Source organism: Talpa occidentalis, unplaced genomic scaffold, assembly GCF_014898055.3.
Source record: "Talpa occidentalis isolate TD23 unplaced genomic scaffold, MPIMG_talOcc4v2.1 talOcc4.8, whole genome shotgun sequence".
Lineage (NCBI taxonomy): Eukaryota > Metazoa > Chordata > Mammalia > Eulipotyphla > Talpidae > Talpa > Talpa occidentalis.
Genome location: NW_023605194.1, coordinates 52,399,365 through 52,419,474, shown reverse-complemented (window position 1 = coordinate 52,419,474; position 20,110 = coordinate 52,399,365). Strand labels below are relative to the sequence as shown.

Sequence of the window (20,110 nt, the reverse complement as noted above, 5' to 3'; positions counted from 1 at the left end):
AATCATAATCTGCACCCTTGTTACTATAGTCCCCTAATGGTGCCCCTTCTGTCCTGCATGCCAACTCTGTTCACTCCTTTCTCCAGTGTACTCTCTGATTTTTTAAGTCTGATGTAGTCATGTGCCCTGAGTAGCTGGTACTTGGGGCATAAGGTTCTTATAGAGCTACCCAAGCTACCCTCTTATAGAGGTACCCAAGTTGTATACTGGTGCCCCAAGTAGCAGCCACTCCCTCCCTCTCATGAGTTGTATTAACCCAGTATCAAGCTAAACAGAGTTTAATTATAGCTTTTCCTACTCCTTTCTACCCCTTTCTGCTATACCATTGCTCCCGTTGTATGATATAATCATCCTTTATCTTGCATACATTGTTGACTTTGTTTTGCTGTAATTACACTGCGAATATGTGGAGAAAGTAAGCCTATTATGTTCATTTGCTTCCTCAACTTCCCTTTTTTTTAAGATTTATTTTATTTATTTACGCATACAACTACTAGGGTATAGGCCAGAGGCCCAGGGGGTAAGAGGATTCCCCAGAGACAGAGTGGGGAGCAGAGCAAGCAGATCTACTGAAATGCACCGCTCAGGGGAGCAGTGTCAACCTGACCAAGACATTGCCAAGTAATGATTAAAATGATTAAATGTTTATATTTAAAATATAAACAAAAATTATAAATAAAAATTGTTACCCCATTTTAAGAAGACACTTAGCAGTCATTTCCCACAAGACAAAATCAAATGAAAGAATAAAGCCAGCATCAAATCAGTGTAAAGATATCAGGGTAAGTATTGCATGTCCTGAAAATAAATATAAACATGTACATAAATTACTCTCTTACCCTTGTTTTGGCATCAATTTTAGCTCCTCGGTCAAGCAATAGTTTAACCATATTGGCATTTCCTCTTTTTGATGCAACATGTAAAGGAGTGATGTCATTCTGTGGAAAAACAGAAAAAAATACATTTGGTATCCTCAGTTTAACCAAGACATTTCTTCCTACACCTCCCCCACATGTCCTCATTCTTTTCCTTGCTATTTTTTAAAACCATTTAGTGTGAACAGAGTGCTTCCCAGTATTTCTCTCTGACTGTAACTGCAAAACACAAAAGTGGGATGAAATTCCAGGCTATATTCTGTGGTTCAGGGTTCACCTCATTTGTTTGAGGTGACTGATGAAAGATATCAGGATTTTTTTTTTTTGCTCTAAAATCCTGTACTTTAATTCAATGTGTGTTCCTACAATTTTGTGTGCTACATATTGACTAATGAGTGGTTTTCTAAGAAGTGGCTGATTAAGTCAGCCCAGACTGAGTTAAAGCCGTACGACATTACTCAGAGCCTCCTCTGGGTTCATTGGAGCACGTGATGTCAATACAAATAGGAAATCTGTCAGTGCTATGCATAGTCAGAGGATTTCCTGTGGATGTTGGGATAAAATGTATTCACATGTATGTAATCCCACAGAAATCCGACTATGATGTTTTTTTAAACTACTATTAGGAAAATGTCATATTGTTTAGGATAATCTGAAATTTCAACCAAGATCTAACACCATAGTCCTTCCCCCCCCATGCATTTTACAGGTGCTCAGATTACTTCCAGAATGCCAAAGAAACATGTGTATATAGTGAAACACATTCTGTTTTCTTTCTTTTTTCTGGAATAGCAGCAATACTGATTTAAGGTTTGTTCTCACAAAAGTCAATTATAGGAATGATGAGCTATGATCATAAGGGGTTATAGTTTTGTCATCTGATAGCAGATACAATAGAATAGTTATCAGATATTGATAATTTTTGAGGTATTAGGCACTGTATTAAATGCTTTCCTATCTCATTTAATTCTGATAATCCTCACAATGCATATATAATATGAATTAAAATATTCTTTTTACAGATGTAGACACCACTAGCAAAGCCAGGATTCATTTAAAATCTGACTCAAACTCATTCTTTTTAAAAGAAACACTTTGTAATGAAAAATTTTAAACAAAATTCTAGAGAAAATAATGAGTTTTCATTATCCTGTTTCAATAATTATCATCTTTTATAAATATAATTTTTTCTATACCCCCTACTATTTTTTCTTGCTGAAGGATTTTAAGAAGAGAAAGAAAATCCTAGGAATCATATTATTTTACCCAGAAATGCTGCAATTTAATGATCACTGACAATTAAGGATGTTTTTAAACAAATAATCAGAGTACCATTATCATAACTGAGTAAAAATAATACCTCATAACACCAAGGCCCTGCCAATATTCAATTTCTGTCATTATCTGTAATTATCTCAGTTGGACAGTTCAAATTAGAAGTTCCCCATTTTGCATAAGGTTGAAATGTCCTTTAAGTCTCTTTGATCTCCATAGGTGTCAAACTTCACCTTTCTTTCCATGTCTATATATTTATTGAAGAAAATGGGGTCATTAATTGTGGAGAATTTTCTACATTGTGGATTTGGCCCATTGCCTCCCCATGAAGTTAGGCTAACATATTCTTTCCCCCTGTATTTTCTATAAATTTTTCTAGTGAAATGTTTTCAGTCATTCTAAATTCTCTCATTTGAAAAATGCTTTATCTTTTTATTCTTGGACCTAAAGCTTAAATCAGCAATTCATTAAATGAAAGAGACAACTTTGAGTTATGGTAGTGTTGACAACACCACATCATTGCTCCAGGTCTGGGGTAGCTGACCTTTTTCTGCAAGAGGCCAGATAACAAATAACTTTGTTGGTCATACATGCTCCACTGTGCAATCCACTCTGCCATTGCTGTATGAAAGCAGTCTTTCAGCCATTTGTAAAGAAATGGTTGTGGCTGTATTTCAATAAAACTTCTTCTACAAAACAGGAGGTAGGCCAAGCATGGCCCGGGGGGCCTCAGTTTGCAGACCACTGCTCTAGACCTACCAGCTTAAGGTTAAGGGTTTCAAAAATGCACAACAGTTTATAAAAGAGGAAATAAAATGATATATAAATATATAAAAATGATATAAAATAATAAAATGATGTATATGTTGGTCCTCTTTGGTAGGATTCCTTTTTCAGTGTGAATGACAGCTGACAGAAGGAAGTAAACTTCTTGAGGACTTTAAAATTGTCTGGTTTACATAAAATATATAGAAGAAAAAATAGGTAAAACACTACAAGACATACATCTCAAAAACATCTTTAAAGACTCATCACCCAAAGCAGTGATAGTGCAGGCAAAGATAAACACCTGGGATTACATCAAATTAAAAAGCTTCTGTACAGCCAAAGAGACATTAACCAAAACAGAGAGACACCCCACTGATTGCGAAAAAATCTTTGCACTCCATTCAACTGATAAGGACTGATCACAAAGATATACAAAGAACTCACAGGGCTCAACAAAAACAAAATAAACAATCCAGTCAAGAAATGGGCAGAACTCAAAAGACATTTCTCCAAAGAGGAAATGCAAATGGCCAACAGGCATATGAAAAAATGTTCAACATCTCTTATCATCAGGGAAATGCAAATCAAAACCACACTGAGATACCGCCTTACACCAGTAAGAATGGCATATATCAAAAAAACAAGCAACAACAAATGTTGGCGAGGATGTGGTGAAAAAGAAACTCTCCTACATTACTGGTGGGAGTGTAAACTGGCCCAACCACTGTGGAAAGCTGTCTGGAGGTTCCTCAATCTACTGAAAATGGAGCTACCATACGATCCGGCAATATATCCAAAAGACACAAAAACAGTGATTCAAAAGAGCAACTGTACACCTATGTTTATTGCAGCACTATTTACAATAGGTAAAACCTGGAAACAACTCAAATGCCAAAAAAAAGATGACTGGATCAAGAAGATTTGGTATATATACACAAAGGAATATTATTCAGCAATCAAAAAAGATAAACTCATGCCATTTGCAGCAACGTGGATGGAGCTAGAAGGAATTATGCTCAGTGAAATAAGCTAGAAGGAAAAGAAAAATATCGGATGGTTTCACTTATAACAGGAATATAGGGGAACCGAATAGGACATCAGTGTAAAAAAAATAATAATTACAGTACAAACCACAACAAAGCAATAACAGACAATTATAAACCAGAGACATCCTGCAGGGGAGGAGGAGGGAGAGGGATCAGAGGGAGGAAGGGAAGGAGGAGCACAGGGGACTGTGGTGATGGTGCACAGGTGCATTGGGGAAGGAAATTCTATGGGGACTCAATCTGAGGGGGTGGGGGGAAGCAAATATTGTCTAAAAAATGTAAAAAAAAATTGATAAATGTTAAAATTGAAAAAATTAAAAAATTGTCTGGTTTATCTCTGCTGATGGAGTGCAAATATGTGTGACTCTAAGGATCCAAGTGGCACTGCAGATGATTTCTAGACCTGAGACAGCAGGGGGAGTGTCAGGTTAGGGCTAGGAAACAGTCTAACAGAAGAGCTAACTGAGCCCACAGTGGGATATGACACAAAAACCTCATCACTTCCCAGCATGAGTCAGTGCTTACATGCTATTCCCCTTTAAAAATGTGCCCTTGCCAGGTTGAGAGGGACTTAATTAACCTTTATCACAAGTAGGCTAATTTTAGTGAGAGGAAGAGCTCAATTCTAATTTTGCTCTCTTCCATATTCATGTACTCGCTCTCATATGGTGATATGTAGATGTCAAATGCCTTGAAAACTCCCACATTTTTCTACACCTCTCCGACCCTTCCTAGAGCAATACTTTGTATTTCCACTGCACTTAAAAGGTGTTGTAAAGGGCTTATACTTATGTAATTTCATGTTATCTTTACAACAACTACTAAAGTAAGATAATTAGTCCTATTTGACAAACAAACTGAGGAATAGAACTTGTCAAAATTTTACTAACAGACAACTAATTAGGGAATGAATCAAGATTAGAATTGAATTTTCTAGATCTTTGGGCAGTGATCTTTTTCCTCAGGGATCATAATGCCTCTGTTTAAAGACTATGGCTTCTCATCATCTCTGTTAAATGGAGCTTCTGGATAACATGCTTTCTCATTTCTGAATCAGATAGTGAGGCATATATATATATATATATATATACACCTCAGTTATAGATATAATATATATATATTCCTTAGTTATATATATACTATATATATATTCCTCAGTTAACCAGTATAAATGTTTCACACCCTACGATGCACAGTCCCAGTGCTATATTTCTACTGTGTAAGTGAGCAACAAAATTATGTAACTCCAACATATCAAAAGAGACCTAAGATGTTAGAGACAAAAAGTTGTTTATGGGCCTCTCTGGTGGCACAGCGGTTGAGCTCTGGGCTGTGAAGCTGCCCGCAGCCTTTGCAGCGCTGGTTTGATCTCTGGCCACCAGGCGAGGGTCCCACATGGCGTGCAGACCTCTCCTGCCCCCTGCTGCTCCCCTCAGCAGTGTACTTTGGTCCTTCTGCCTGCTCTGCTCCCCGCTCTGGCTCTGGTGAATTCTCTCACCCTCCCGCGCTTCTGACTGTACCCAGTGCTTGTATAAATCAATCAATCAATCAATTAATCAATCTTAAAAAAAGTTGTTTATGAAATCCTTTGTTTACTGCAGCTGAAATGTAAATTTGTACATGCTTTCTAGGATATAATATGGCAGTATTGGCAGGAGGGTAGAATTGGAACTGTGATTGGTCAGGTTCTTACGCTATATATAAAGTGATATAACATTTGAAGGCGATGACTGTGATAAGTGCATAATATAGGAAAGAAATATAATTAAATAAAAAGAAAAAAACATGAAAATTATGCTCTTATGTTTATACATATACACGTTATATACATTCTAAGAAAGTCGTGGAGATCCTGATGGTGAGATTATAGAGGATTTCATTTGGCATCTTCACATATTTCTAAAAAAAAAACTACTGTGTACATTTGTACAATGTTCAGAAAATAACTTTCTTTTTTAATACTGCCTAATTTGGAGTCCTACCTCAGCTCCCACTATCTGCATAGTTCACTCTAATAGTCACCAGAGGTTTTACCTACTCATTAAACTTCTAATATTTGAACTTTGAAGCAATCTGTTATGCCTGCGGATATCCTGTAGGTAAATTTATATTACTTATTTTTCCCCATTAATGTAGAGATGGTGCTAGATTGAAAGATCTATATGCTTTTTCTAATAAGAAACCTGACTTAAAACTCTGACTAGAATTCAATCTAGAGTTTTGAAGGTGACCAGCATTTAATAAAAATAATTCAATGCAATACCTGAGCATTTAGAACTTTTTGTTAACTGGTGTTTTTAACTCAGTTCTTTCAGTCATATCACCTGTTATACAGATATGCAAAAGACTAGGGACATTATGTGATTTGCCTGGAGTTACAAAGTTTGAGAATTTCTACCAACTGGGAGCAAATTTTTGCACACAACACTAATGATAAAGGACTGATCACAAAAATCTACAAAGAGCTGATGAGACTCAATAAAAACAAAGTAAGTAATCCAATTAAAAAAATGGGCAGAAGAGCTAAAAAGAAACTTCTCCAAAGAGGAAATGCAAATGGCCAACAGGCATATGAAAAACTGTTCAATATCACTTGCAATCAGGGCAATGCAAATCAAAACTACAATGAGATACCATCTTACACCAGTGAGAATGGTACATATTAAAAAAAAAACAACAAAAACTAGCAACAACAAATGTTGGTGAGGATGTGGAGAAAAAGGAACTCTCCTGCACTGCTGGTGGGAGTGCAAACTGGTCCAACCACTATGAAGAGCTGTGTGGAGAGTCCTCAACCTACTAAAGATAGAGCTTCCATATGATCTAGCAATTCCACTCCTACGTATTTACCCAAAGGACACAGAAACATTAATTCAAAAGGGCACCTGCAACCCTATGTTTATAGCAGCACTATTTACAATAGCTAAGCTATGGAAACAACCCAAATGCCCCAAAATAGATGGCTGGATCGGAAAGACGTGCTACATATACATAATGGAATATTACTCAGCAATCAAAAAAGATAAACTCATGTAATTTGCAACAACAGGGATGGAGCTAGAAGGGATCATGCTCAGCGAAATAAGCCAGAATGAAAAAGAAAAATACGGATGGTCTCACTCATAGCAGGAATTTAGAAAACCTAAGTAAAGGGCCAGGAAAAAGACTAATTATAATAAAGAAAAAAACAAAATCAACAAGCAACTATAAACCAGAGACACACTATGGGGGTCAGGGAGGAAAAAAGGGATTAGGGTCAAAATAAGGGGGGTGGGAATTGTACGGGGAATATAACCAAAATGACAATGCATACATTGTGCAAAACACAAAGTTTGGGAATTTCCCAATTTCCAGATATTGTCCTTTTTGTTCTAGTAAACTCTTAGGTCTTATTTAAAAGCCACTGTTTTCATCCTCACCACAACAACATCTTATTTAATACTTTTATCTAACTATAATGTAAAAATTTTTCAACCCAAATAAATCTATCAAAATAAATTATTATCCTCTAAAAATCTTAGACTCATACTTCTTGAAGGCACCAATCACTAGTACTAGGGACTAAAGATCTCAACTGAGAATAGGTTTTGCTATGAATGTTTGGGAAAAAGAAATAATCCAGAAGAAATTAAGATCTTTCAGTACTCAAATTCAGTATATTCCACTATAATTTCATTATAGCCTTTAACAGTATTTATAGTATATTATACAGTGATGACTCTAAACACTTATCACTCTAACAATAAAGATTAATTTTTTTTTTGAACTTCTTAAACTATAATACTAGCTTACAAAACAAGAATGTTTAATAATGAGTTTGAGGAGTGGGGAATTCTATCCTGGTTCTAATTCATTGTAACACCCTAATGTTACAGGAACAATCCACCCAGATATTTTTATAGACTCTTCCCTCATCTCCACACTGGAAGGATCTTAGGCCCTGAGAACTACAACTTCCAGCATGCCATGAAAATGACTTCCTGAATAAGGGGCTGCTGGGAACTAGGGGCAGAGTTAAGTGGCCATACTTGACTTTTAATTAACCATGCATGCTTGGACTCTCTTTTTTTTGACTTGGACTTGCACCCTGGTACTGCTGGAAGGAGACATAGAAGAGACATGTGAAAGAGAAACATGTAAAGACACCTGAAGTAGACATATGGAAGAGACACACGGGTGAGGGACATATGGGGAGGCTGCACCTTGGCAGAGACTGTGGTAGCCATTATCTTGACTTCATGTTAGATTCTGTGGTATATTTTGAATTTTGAGTCTTTCCTTTTAACACACCTCTCTGAGACCTGTCTATCCCCCTTTTGTACTTCCGTGCCAGAAGGTGCCTGAAACGTGGCAAGTTTTTGGGCCTCAGAATCCCTGTTTTGGGTCAACATTGTTTGCCCACAAGGGAATGTGTAATTTTCAGTTTTATTAGGAACTATACTTTCTTTTCTTTTCTCTACTAAATCTATTAAAACCCTATTACACTAAGAGTATGCTTCCTTTCACTTTGTATACACAGATGGCCAAATCCTTCCACCACTTATCAGTTTGGGATTCTTGGGTGGTCCTTGGTGATATGCTAACATTATATTAGCACAGGCCTAGCAAAAAGCACATTTTGTTGGGAATGAGAAGACCACACCCAAATTCTTACTTTTTAATTCCCAATTTCCTGGCAGATGTTATGAACTTATATTCTCCTCTGTATAATGGAAATGATACCCCCAGCCCCTCCATCAAAGTACTTCTAAGAGGAGATAGGAGATAATTCATGCCAAAAGAGAAAGGCAACTCAGTTATTCATATCTCTTATGTCATTGAACCCACACAACAATCCTAGAAAAAAGGGGCTATCTGGCATATTTTCCTCTATTTTTTATAAGAGGAAACAAAAACTCAAAAAAATTTAAAATAACTTGCCAGATGTGACAATGCTGCCATAATTTTCAGACTCCATAGTACATGCTTCCTTCACTTGACTGTGATGTTCCACATTCCTAAGCAGTATAAACATATAACCCATCCTTACTGTTAAGAGCATTTTTTGAACTCAATGTGTTAAGAGATGAAGGCATATTGTGGTCAGGTAGCGTAATAGTTAAGAGCTGATACTCTGGAGATAGACTGCTTAGGTTCAAACCCCCAGTCTGCCCCATACTAGCTATATAAACTTAGGCAAGTTTATCGATTCCCTATCTGTAAAATAAGGCTAACACTAATAGTATCAATATTATAGATTTGTCACAAGGAATAAATGAGCTAACAAGTACAGAGTCTTAAGGAGGGGGACATTTAGGGAAAAAAAAACTGTGAAAGCATTACCTACTACTATTTGCTTTGCGACTTATCACAGGGACATTTAAAAATGTATGAAGTGAACACAATTCACAAAGATATTATGAATTGTTTGGGCAGAAATGATATATAGCCCTGGAGCAATTAGTTACCTCTAAGGTGTTTAAGTGGAAAGATTTTAGGATGGATGCAAAAGGAATCAGATGTGTCAACTCAGCAATGTTGAGTCCAGGAAAACTTCAGAAGGCCTGGGGCTGGGATAAGTAGCCACAGAGGGGTAGGGGAATAAGGTCTGTGGTGATGGGTGACGCAAGATGATACATGTGCTATATAACGTGATAAATGTGATAGAACATGACAGAAACATGTGAATACCCTATTTCAGAGACACTCTATGGGAGGTGGGGGGTGGGGAAACAAGGGATTGGGGTCAAGATAAGGGGGTTGTAATTGTATGGGGAATATAAAATAAAATTTAAATAAAAATAAAAAATAAATAAATAAAACTTTCAGGGACTTGCAAAGACAACTACTTTTGCTGGGAAATGGTGAAATTCCTGACCTAGTCCTTCCCTTTCTAATGTTTCTGAAAACTTAGCTACTAAAGCAGTATTCAAGTTCCTTTAAGATGATTTCTGCAACTCCCCAAAGTGAGAACAAGGTCATTTCCCACCTTATTTGTGAAAAATGGTACACTTTTCATGCCATTTAAATATATAAAGAATTGTTGATTTCCCATATCCTTTCCACCATCATCTCTTTTTCTTTAAAATTTCCTGGGGAGTTTATCACTAAGTGAAAGAATGAGTGGTTATCATTCAAAACATTTTGAGGAGAGACTATGCCTATTTTAGTTTAGCTTCTTGATATTGTCTCAGTTAAATACAAATTCTAAAACACAGTTGAGCGAAAATCTGGTATGTTCTGGTATTGTTATCAGTTGTAATAATGTTTGCCTTTAATTTACTATTATGATTTTAAAAAGTTAATCAAAGTGGTAAAATAAGAAGTTTGAAGATGAAAAGTTCAACATGCCAATAGGCTGCATTCAAAATACACATTTTAATATTTGTATATTTTCTCATTCTATTTTCTTATACATTAGCACATTTCCTATTGTAAACAGAAATAAAAAATAGGTCAGAGAGAAAGCACAAGAAAGATATTTAAGCTATGTTTACTAGCTTTCTTTCTTTTTTTTTTTTTAAAGATTTATTTATATAAGAACTGGGGTACAGGTCAGAGGCGCGGGAGGGTGAGAGGATTCACCAGAGACAGAGCAGGGAACAGAACAGGCAGACTGACGAAATACACTGCTGAGGGGAGCAGCAGGTGAAACAGGAGAGGTCTGCTGTGCCATGTGGGATTCTTGCCGGCTGGCCGGCCAGGATCAAACTCACGCTGCAGAGGCTGCGGACAGCTTCACAGTGCAGCGCTCAACCAACTGCGCCCCCAGGGAGGCCCATGTTTACTACCTTTCTTATTCACCACTTTTTTTTTTTTTTTTTTTTCACCCTCCCGCGCTTCTGACTGTACCCAGTGCATGTATAAACAAAACAAACAAACAAACAAATAAATAAATAAAAAAACATGCCTCTATTAAAAAAAAAAATCTTTAAAATGCATTTATTTATAATAACTCATTTAGAAAAGTGGGTTAGGAGAATTTGAATAAAACAGCAATCTATGTGCCTAAAAATAGATGATAGAGAGGTAGACAAGTCGGTAGGGAGGTAGATGGAAGGTTCTTATAGTAGAAAAGTAAGTATATAAATCTGTAATAAACTACTGTTTATATCCTACACTGAAAATTTTAAAACTCTATTCACCACTTTTGAAAAGTCTTTTAGCCTCTGAGAGGAGTGGCTGGAGAGCAGAGAAAGGCCCCTAACCATGCTGTTTTTGAAGTAATTATAGCACTGAGTTGAGGGCAATTAGCTCTCTGTCCCCTCAAACTTCCTGCCTAAAAAAACAGGGCATAAATTTCCTCTACACTTGTGTCTCTCTCCCTTACCACAGAAAGAGTAGGACTCTAAATTACTCATCAGTGGTGGATATCTGCATCTGTATAACAAACATTACTAAATCACTATTATTTTCCAGTATCCTCCCATATCCCCTCTTTCCATAACTGACCATCACTAGAAGACCAAACTCCTTTCTTTTGCTTTCCAAATTTATTACCCTTTGTTAAAATGTTATATAAGCCCTGCATCTAATCATCCCTTGGGTCTTCAGTTTTCTATGAAGACTTCTACATGCATACATAGTAAACCCTTTCTCCCCATAATCTGTCTTTTTAATTTGCAGCATCCCAACCTCTGAATCTTAAGAGGTAGGTTATATTTGCTAATCCTCAGGCAGAGTAAACAAAAAATCTTTTTAGAAATAACATTTAACAGTCATAAAGAGTTAGATAAAATATAGAAAAACATCAATTCCAAAGAGCACCTGCGCCCCTATGTTTATAGCAGCACTGTTTACAATAGCTAAGCTTTGGAAACAACCCAAATGCCCAAAAATAGATGACTGGATCAAGAAGATGTGGTACATATACACCATGGAATATTACTCAGCATTCAAAAAAGAAAAACACAGGCAATTTGCAGCAACATGGATGGCACTGGAAGGGATCATGCTCAGTGAAATAAGCCAGAAAGAAAAAGAAAAATACCGGATGGTCTCACTCATAGCAGGAATCTAGAAAACTTAAATAAGGGACCAGGAAAAAGAATAACTATAAGAAAGAAAATATCAAAATCAACAAATAACCATGAACAAGAGACACTCTATGGGGGGTGTGGAGGGCAGGGAAAGGTGGGCTTGGGGTAAAAATAAGGAGGTTGTAATTGTATGGGGAATATAAAAATAAAATTAAATTAAAAAAAAGAAAGAAAGAAAAACAATAAAAATTAAAAAAAAATATAGAAAAATACAGAATTTTTCCCTTTAATGTCCTTGAAAAACATATTTTTGTGTGAATTTTAGTTTCTTCTATAACTTTATTGAGATAAGCTCTATCCACAAATCATAAGATATGCCATTTTAAAGTGTATAATTCAGTGACTTGTAGTATATTCATAAAGTTGTGCAACCATCATCAGTATCTAATTTTAGAATGTTTTCATCATCTTCAATAGAAACTTCATACCATTAAGAAGTCACTCGCTATTATAGCAGTCACCAGCTCCTGAGACCACTAATCTCCTTTCCACCCCTCTGGATTTGCCTATTCTGGAAATTTCATATCAGTGGATTCATACAATTTGTGTTCTTTAGTGTCAGACTTCTTTTTATAACCTAATGCCTTCAAGTTTCATTCATGTTGTAGTATGAATCAATACTTGATTCTTTATGAGAACACCTAATATTTTAGCACTTTAAGGTAGCTATAAAATATATGCAAACAAATGACACTTTCAGTGATAGAACAGGAGATTTCAAGGACACAGCCAAGAGAATTCAAAGGACTGTAAGAAAGCTGAAAACACTCCAGCCCTCATAGCCTGATGAGGTAGCAGGGATTTTCTAAAAAATATTAGTCAAATTTAGATGGTCTAGTAGTAAAAACACAAACAAAATAAACTTGGAGACCTCCCTTATATAACAGCAATTATTACTAAGATGAGCACCATTTTCAGTACAAGTCCATTTTCCTCTTCCTCATGAGGTTTAACTAATTCAACAGGTCTTTTTACACAAAGTCTTTTACTCTTCTCCAGTTTCCATAATGGTTCACTATTCTATGCCAACTTTTCTCTGTGTGCCTTTGAAAAGTAGATTAAGTCCACAAAAGTCTGTTGAGACTAACAACCAAGATGTTGATGTCACTGACATTTCCTCAACCTCACTCCTTTACCAAATCCACCAGCCATATCCAATCTGATTAGATACCTTATTGTACTGGGCTCCCCTCAAAGCAGCAGCAAATGCTTGGACACTTAGTGTTTGTTGTAAAATCAGGCTCTGGTTATCTGCATCTCAAGTGCCTAAAATCTTCCAGTGATTTATTTTCTTTAAGAATTAAAATAGGCTGTTTATCATCAATACTGTCAGTGGCTTTCACTTGGATTCATAGAAGAGGCTTCATTAACGAAGAGGCTTCAATAAGCCATTGTCATGTCTCTCCCTAGTTTCCATAAGTGACTTAGTATTAAGAGAAGACAGAGTATATTTAGAATTAATATTCTGCACACACACCTTGGCTTTACCCAGAATTCTTGCTGACACCAGAGAGCAGAAAAACTAGGACTAAAGCTGGTGTTGGACCTCTCCCCTCAATTATAAACAGCTCTTCTGCCCCGTAACACTGGATATTACAGTTCCCTGGGTCTTTGTAGTTATCTAGTGCAGTGGTTTTCAACATTTGCATTAAATAAAATTTTTTTAACTGTGGAAAAGTATATATAACATAAAATTTCTATCTCAATTATTTTTAAGTATACAGTTCAGAAGTGTTAACTCCATTCACATCATTGTTTAACTGACTGTCCAGAGCTTATTTTATTGTATAAAACTAAACTTTATACTCATTACATAACTCCCTATTCCCTATTTGGTTATTGTAACCAATTCTACTATGAACATGTATGGACAGATCCTTGAAACCCTACTTTCAATTCTAATGTATATATAAATCCAGAAATGTAATTGCTGGGTCATATAATAAGCTTAGTTTTAACTTTGTGAGGAATCTCCATACTCTTTTTCTATAGTGGCTGCATCACTGCACATTCTCAACAAGAATGTACAGGGGTTCCAATTTTTGTGCATCCTTGTCAACCCTTGTTAATTTCTTTTTTGATGGTAGCTTTCTTAATGATATTCAATATATACTTCTAAAATATATATTTTTAATTGATCTCCATATGACCCAGCATTTCCACTCCTAGGAATCTACCCAAAGGACACAAAAACATTAACTTAAAAGGAAACCTGCACTCCTGTGCTTATTGCAGTGGTATTTACAGTAGTTTAGGTATGGAAACAACCCAAATGCCCAAAAACAGATGACTGGTTCAAGAAGATGTGGTGTATATATATATATATATATATATATATATATATATACACACACACACACACACACACACACACACACACACACAATTGGGCCTCCCCGGTGGCGCAGCGGTTGAGCTCTGGGTGGTGAAGCTGCCCGCGGCCTCTGCGGTGCCGGTTCGATCCCCAGCTGCTCCTAGGCCACCGGAGGAGGGTCCCACATGGCGCGCAGATCTCTCCTGCTGCCCGCTGCTCCCCTCAGCAGTGTACTTCGGTCCTTCTGCCTGCTCTGCTCCCCGCTCTGGCTCTGGTGAATTCTCTCACCCTCCTGCGCTTCTGACTGTACCCAGTGCTTGTATAAATAAATAAATAAATAGAAATGCATGCCTCTTAAAAAAAAAAAAAAAAAAGGAAACCTGCACTCCTGTGCTTATTGCAGTAGTATTTACAGTAGTTTAGGTATGGAAACAACCCAAATGCCCAAAAACAGATGACTGGTTCAAGAAGATGTGGTGTATATATATATATATATATATATATATATACATATACACACACACACACTGGAATATTACTCAGCGATCAAAAAAGATAAACTCATGTGATTCACAGCAACATGGATGGAGCTAGAAGGGATTATGCTCAGTGAAATAAGTCAGAAGGCAAAAAAAAATATTGGATGGGATCAATTATAGGAGGAATATAGGGAAAACAAACAGGAGTCAGAAAAAAAAAAGACAAAACTAATAGGGAGGGGGTGAGGGAGAGGGGCCAAAACAGGGAGGCAAGAGCACAAGAAACTATGATGATAGTTCACAGGTGATTTGGTGGTGGGAATTTTATGGGGATTGCACCAGAGGGGAGAAGTCAAACATTATAAAAAATGAACAATGACTAAATAAATATTAAAAAAGTAAATATATATATTTTTAGTATACATGTAAAGGTTCCTTAATTCCATACACAATGAGAAATTTCATATAAACGCCACTGAAGATTGAAATAGTAAATGCCTTTTCATCCTATAGACAAAATAATTCTGTTAAAAAAAAAAACACAACAAAACCCAAACTCCTTGATACCTGCTGACTTAGACAAGCAACTTAAGGTGAGAATGTAATTAAAAATAATTAAAAAACTCAAATCTGTCAACTTTTTGGGCACACTCTTTGTATGGCCCTCTGTGAAATAATCTCTTTTTTTAAATCTCCACAACATCTCGTGAAATAGATTTTATTAATTCAAATTCACAGTTGAGCAAAGAGAAGCTATAGGGGATACAGACCATGTGACTAGAAAATCCAGAGCTGGGACTTAAGCCTTATTTGTCTGACTGCAAAAGTTGTGTTGGCTCTTTCCAGTGTTTCATACAAAAATAATATATCCAGATAGGGTATTTTTTCTTAACTCGGGCAAACATTAGCTTTAGATAAATATTAGTTCTCACTCTGAACACAACAGTCTCTATACTGAAAATACTGCTGACATTAAATTCCAACCAAAGTGAAGCAGTATGTCTCAAAGTTACTAAGTAAAAATATTCTATGTCCAAAGAGTGGCAAGTTCAAAGTTGTCACTTTAAGTAAGAACTACTCAAGGCTTTCATATTTCTTTTAAGGTGTCACTATTAATGTTCATTCAAAGGATACTGCTATCTCTGTTAGAATATAGAAAACTCTCAGCGAGCAATCTGTAAGTAAAGATACATATAATAATTGAAAAAAGGGAGAGTTAAAAGTTAAATTATAAAGTAATCAATTGCTTCTGACTGACACAAGTTGCTTAAAAGTTTTAAATTATTTAATTCCTATGATTCAATTTTTTATTCTTTGGGGTATTAAAACAATTTTTAAAATGCCACCAATTCAGAGATATATGCACCCCTATGTTTACTGCAGCATTATTTACAATAACCAGTGGCTGGAAACAACCTAAGTGGCCACTGACAGATGACTGGATAAAGATATGGTATCTAAAAACAATGGAATATTACAGCTATAATTTGACATTTGCAACATGAATGGACCTAGAGGGTATTAAGCTTAGTGAAATGTCAGATGGGGGGGGCCTCCCTGGTGGAGCAGAGGGTTAAGACACAGTACTATGAAGCTATCCACAGATACTGCAGCACAAGTTAAATCCCCTGCCAGGGAGATGACCCACATGATGCAGCAGACCTCTCTTGACTCACATGCTGCTCCCCTCAGCAGTGTATTTCTGTCAATCTGCCTGTTCGACTCCCCACTCCGTCTCTGGTGAAACTTCTCACCCCCTGTACCTCTGGCCTGTTCTCCAGTTCTTGTATGCATAAATAAATCTTTAAAAAAAAATTTCAGATGGAGAAAGAAAAACATTGTATGAGTTCTTAATATGTGTTATGTAGACAAATTAAATGAATGAATTAAAGCAAAAGTAAAGTTTTAAGGATTTGTTTTTTTTATTTATGCATATAAGAACTGGGGTGTAGGCCAGAGGTGTGGGAAGTGAGAGGAGTCACCAGAAACAGAGCAGGGAGCAGAACAGGCAGATCTACTGAAATACATTGATGAGGGAGCAGCGGGCAAGACAGGACAGGTCTGCTGTACCAGTATCAGTCAGCGCCCACCAACTGGTGGCTACTACTAGGGAAGGGGAAAGGGAGGTGGGTTAATCAGGCAAAAGGGTCAATTGGATAATGGAAAATAGAATTGGACTTTCAGTGAACTTAATGTAAGTTCACTGAAACTCATATTGTAATGCAACATTACTGTACTAAGGAAAAAGAAATTGTAAGTTATTTAAAACTTCAACTAACTATCTATTATTAGTTCTCTTGTAATGTTTTGAATGAATGCTCTAACTTTAAAAAAAAGTTAAACTAACACTCTATCATCAAAAATTCACTAAAACATGTTAAAGGACTTTAGAATTCGAGGTTTCCCGCAGTCATTTCTAAAAATTCTGGAGTTAAATTAATTTCTGAGTTGACTATTTTTCTTCCCCAAGAATGCAAATTGCTCTTTTAAGCTTTTGAGATGTCAGTTAACTTGAAACTATTTGTTTCTCAGGCATTCTGCCTTTATTTGGTCTTCAAATAAATTAGATTCTTGCTAAAGCTTCAAACATGTCAAGAAATGAAAAGAACATCTTTGAAGTTTCTACAGAAAGATGGTTTGGCTAAAAAAAGTCATTTTGGTAGAAATTTTCTTAGCAGTGCAGTGCATTTGTCCTATGGAGTTAGAGCTGCTCTTCCAGGGACTACAAAGACCCCAGGTCCCCACTGGCCAATACCCCACTCTCAGTTTCCATTCTGTTGTCTTCTGATGCACCGAAGCAGAATAAAATGAGTTAGAAGGTCTGGATTCAAATCCCCATTCTACCATTGGAGTCTCATTAGAATCTGGGGCAAATAACTTTTTGGGATCTCAGTTTGCTCATCTGTAAAAAGTCTATTTTGTGGGTTTCAAATGATGCACACTAGACAGAACTTTTTTGTAAGATATAAATAAGGTATATATTCAAAGTTAAATTGTTAAGGGGTTATAAAAACAAAGATGGTTGTTACAAGCAAATGAATTACTGAGATTTCTGTGACTCAACTTTGGAATATATATATATATATATATATATATATATATATTATATAATAAGACCTCTGTCAGAAGAATCTCCCAAAGACCTTATTAAAAATACATATTGCAAGGTTCCATTCACAATGTACTGAACTGGAATCTAGGGGACTGAGAGGGAGACTGTTGGTCAGGTAGAGAAAACTGGCTATGAGGCTTGGACTTGGAGGTTAAGGAAAAAATTGAATTTAATTTCCAAACAGGGATATTCTCCATATAGAGACAAGCTTGTGAATGGGATACCTTCATAAATTTAAAAAAAAAAAACAAACTTTTAAAATCATTCTTAAAATTATCTTTAGTTCATTTTGCAACTCTGGTGCAGAAAGAGAATAAAATGTCAGCTGTTTCTACAGAGGCTGCTGTCATTTCTGGTTTTCCTGTGATGACAGGATACCAAGTCCAAGGCCACTGCCTCCATGTCAAGTGTTATGAGCTATCCCATCCAAGTATAGCTTGCTTTCTTGCTTTTTACCATCTAATTTTACTTTACTCTTTCTTAGCTCAAAAAAGACATTTCTCCAAAGAAGAAATGCAAATGGTCAGCAGGCATATGGAAAAATGTTCAGTATCACTTATCATCAGGGAAATGGAAATCAACACCACAATGAGATGCCACCTCCTGTCTGTGAGGATGGCCCACATCAAAAAACCCAGAAACAACAAGTGTTGGCAAGGATGTGGTGGAAAAGGAACCCTCTTACACTGCTGGTGGGAATATAGACTAATCCAGCCACTATGGGGAGCTGTGTGAAGGTGCCGCAAAACACTGAAAATGGATCTACCATATGATCTACAGGTTCTACTCCTAAAAATCTATCCAAGTGAAGCAAAAACACTAATTTGGAAGGAAACCTGCACTCCTATATTTAGTGCAGCACTATTTAAAAAGCTACGATGTGAAACAACCTAAATGGTCCCAAACAGTCGAATGGATCAAGTCGATATGGTATATATAGAGATATACACAATGGTATACTACTCAGAGAACAAAAAAGAAATTCATGCCATTTGTGGCAACATGGATGGAGCAGGAAGGGACATTGCTAAGTGAAATAAGTCAGAAGAAAAAGATATTTAAATATTGGATGGTTTCACTTAAGTGCAGAATATAGAGAAACTAAATACAGTGTCAGGAAAAAAGACAAAACTGGCAAGCTGACCACAGATCTGAGGCATGGAGGGGTGAGGGAGAGAGGATTCAAAACAAGGGAGGGAAGAGCACAGGGCATGGGAAATGGATCACAGGCATTATGGTGGTAGGAGAACTACAGGGACTACACCAGAGGGGAGAAATCAAATACTATTCAAAAATTAACAGAGGGGCCTTCCTGGTGGCACAAGGGGTTAGACACCGCACTATGAAGCAATCCGCAGCCTCTGCAGCATGAGTTCGATACCTGGCTGGCCAGGGAGCAACCCACGTGGCACAGCAGACCTCTCCTGACTTGCCTGCTGCTCCCCTCAGCAGCGTACTTCAGTCAGTCTGCCTGTTCTTCTCCCCACTCTGTCTCTGGTGAATCCTCTCACCCCCCACATCTCTGGCCTCTACCCCAGCTCTTGTATGCATAAATCTTAAAAAAAAAAAGAGAGAGATATAAGAAAATAAATAAAATTGAAATAAAGAAAAAAATACTATTTTTTTAGCTCAAACTCTCCATCTCTTGGCTATAGAGCTATCTCATCTAACATGTCTCAGTGGGGGCATTAGAGGCGTTTTGACTGGGACACTTTCTTTTTTGACAGGTCGGACCCACATATCCAAGGAAGTTTTGTCATCCTGGCCCTTGCCCCATTCCATTCTAATCATTGTGCCAACCAAAAATGCTTCTGTAAATTTCCAGATCTTCTAAGGACAGCAGGGTTAACCTCTGCCTCCTGAGAACCAGTAAGTTCAGTAGGATTTTAGGGACGTCATCTCTGAAGACAGTGTCACACCAGGTGTTGCAAAGGCTCCTCTGTCCATAATTCTTTTCCCTTTGTGACTGGAGTAAGCCACAACTAACAGTCAAGTGTCCCTACTTCCTATTCACACACCTATCATAATACATCTTAAATTACTACCATTATTCCAATTCTCCATTTAAAGACCTGCAATAACTTGTGAAAACAGAGTGTAGAACGGTAGTTACCAGGGGATGAGTGATAGGACAATTAGAGAAACAATTGTTTAAAGGGTACTAACTTGCAAATAGTAGATAAATTCTGGAGATCTAACACACCGCACAGTATTACAGTCAAG

General features: G+C 36.8%; 1 protein-coding gene across 4 annotated transcripts in view; it reads right to left on the bottom strand.

The window, feature by feature from the left end:
- Positions 1 to 20,110, bottom strand: part of ANK3 (ankyrin 3) — a 322,189-nt gene that overhangs the window by 173,192 nt on the left and 128,887 nt on the right. For all 4 annotated transcript variants that reach the window (XM_054690069.1, XM_054690067.1, XM_054690068.1 and 1 more), the window contains exon 8: positions 840 to 938. In XM_054690069.1, coding sequence (XP_054546044.1) covers positions 840 to 938 — 99 coding nt within the window. The remainder of the gene's footprint in view (positions 1 to 839; positions 939 to 20,110) is intronic.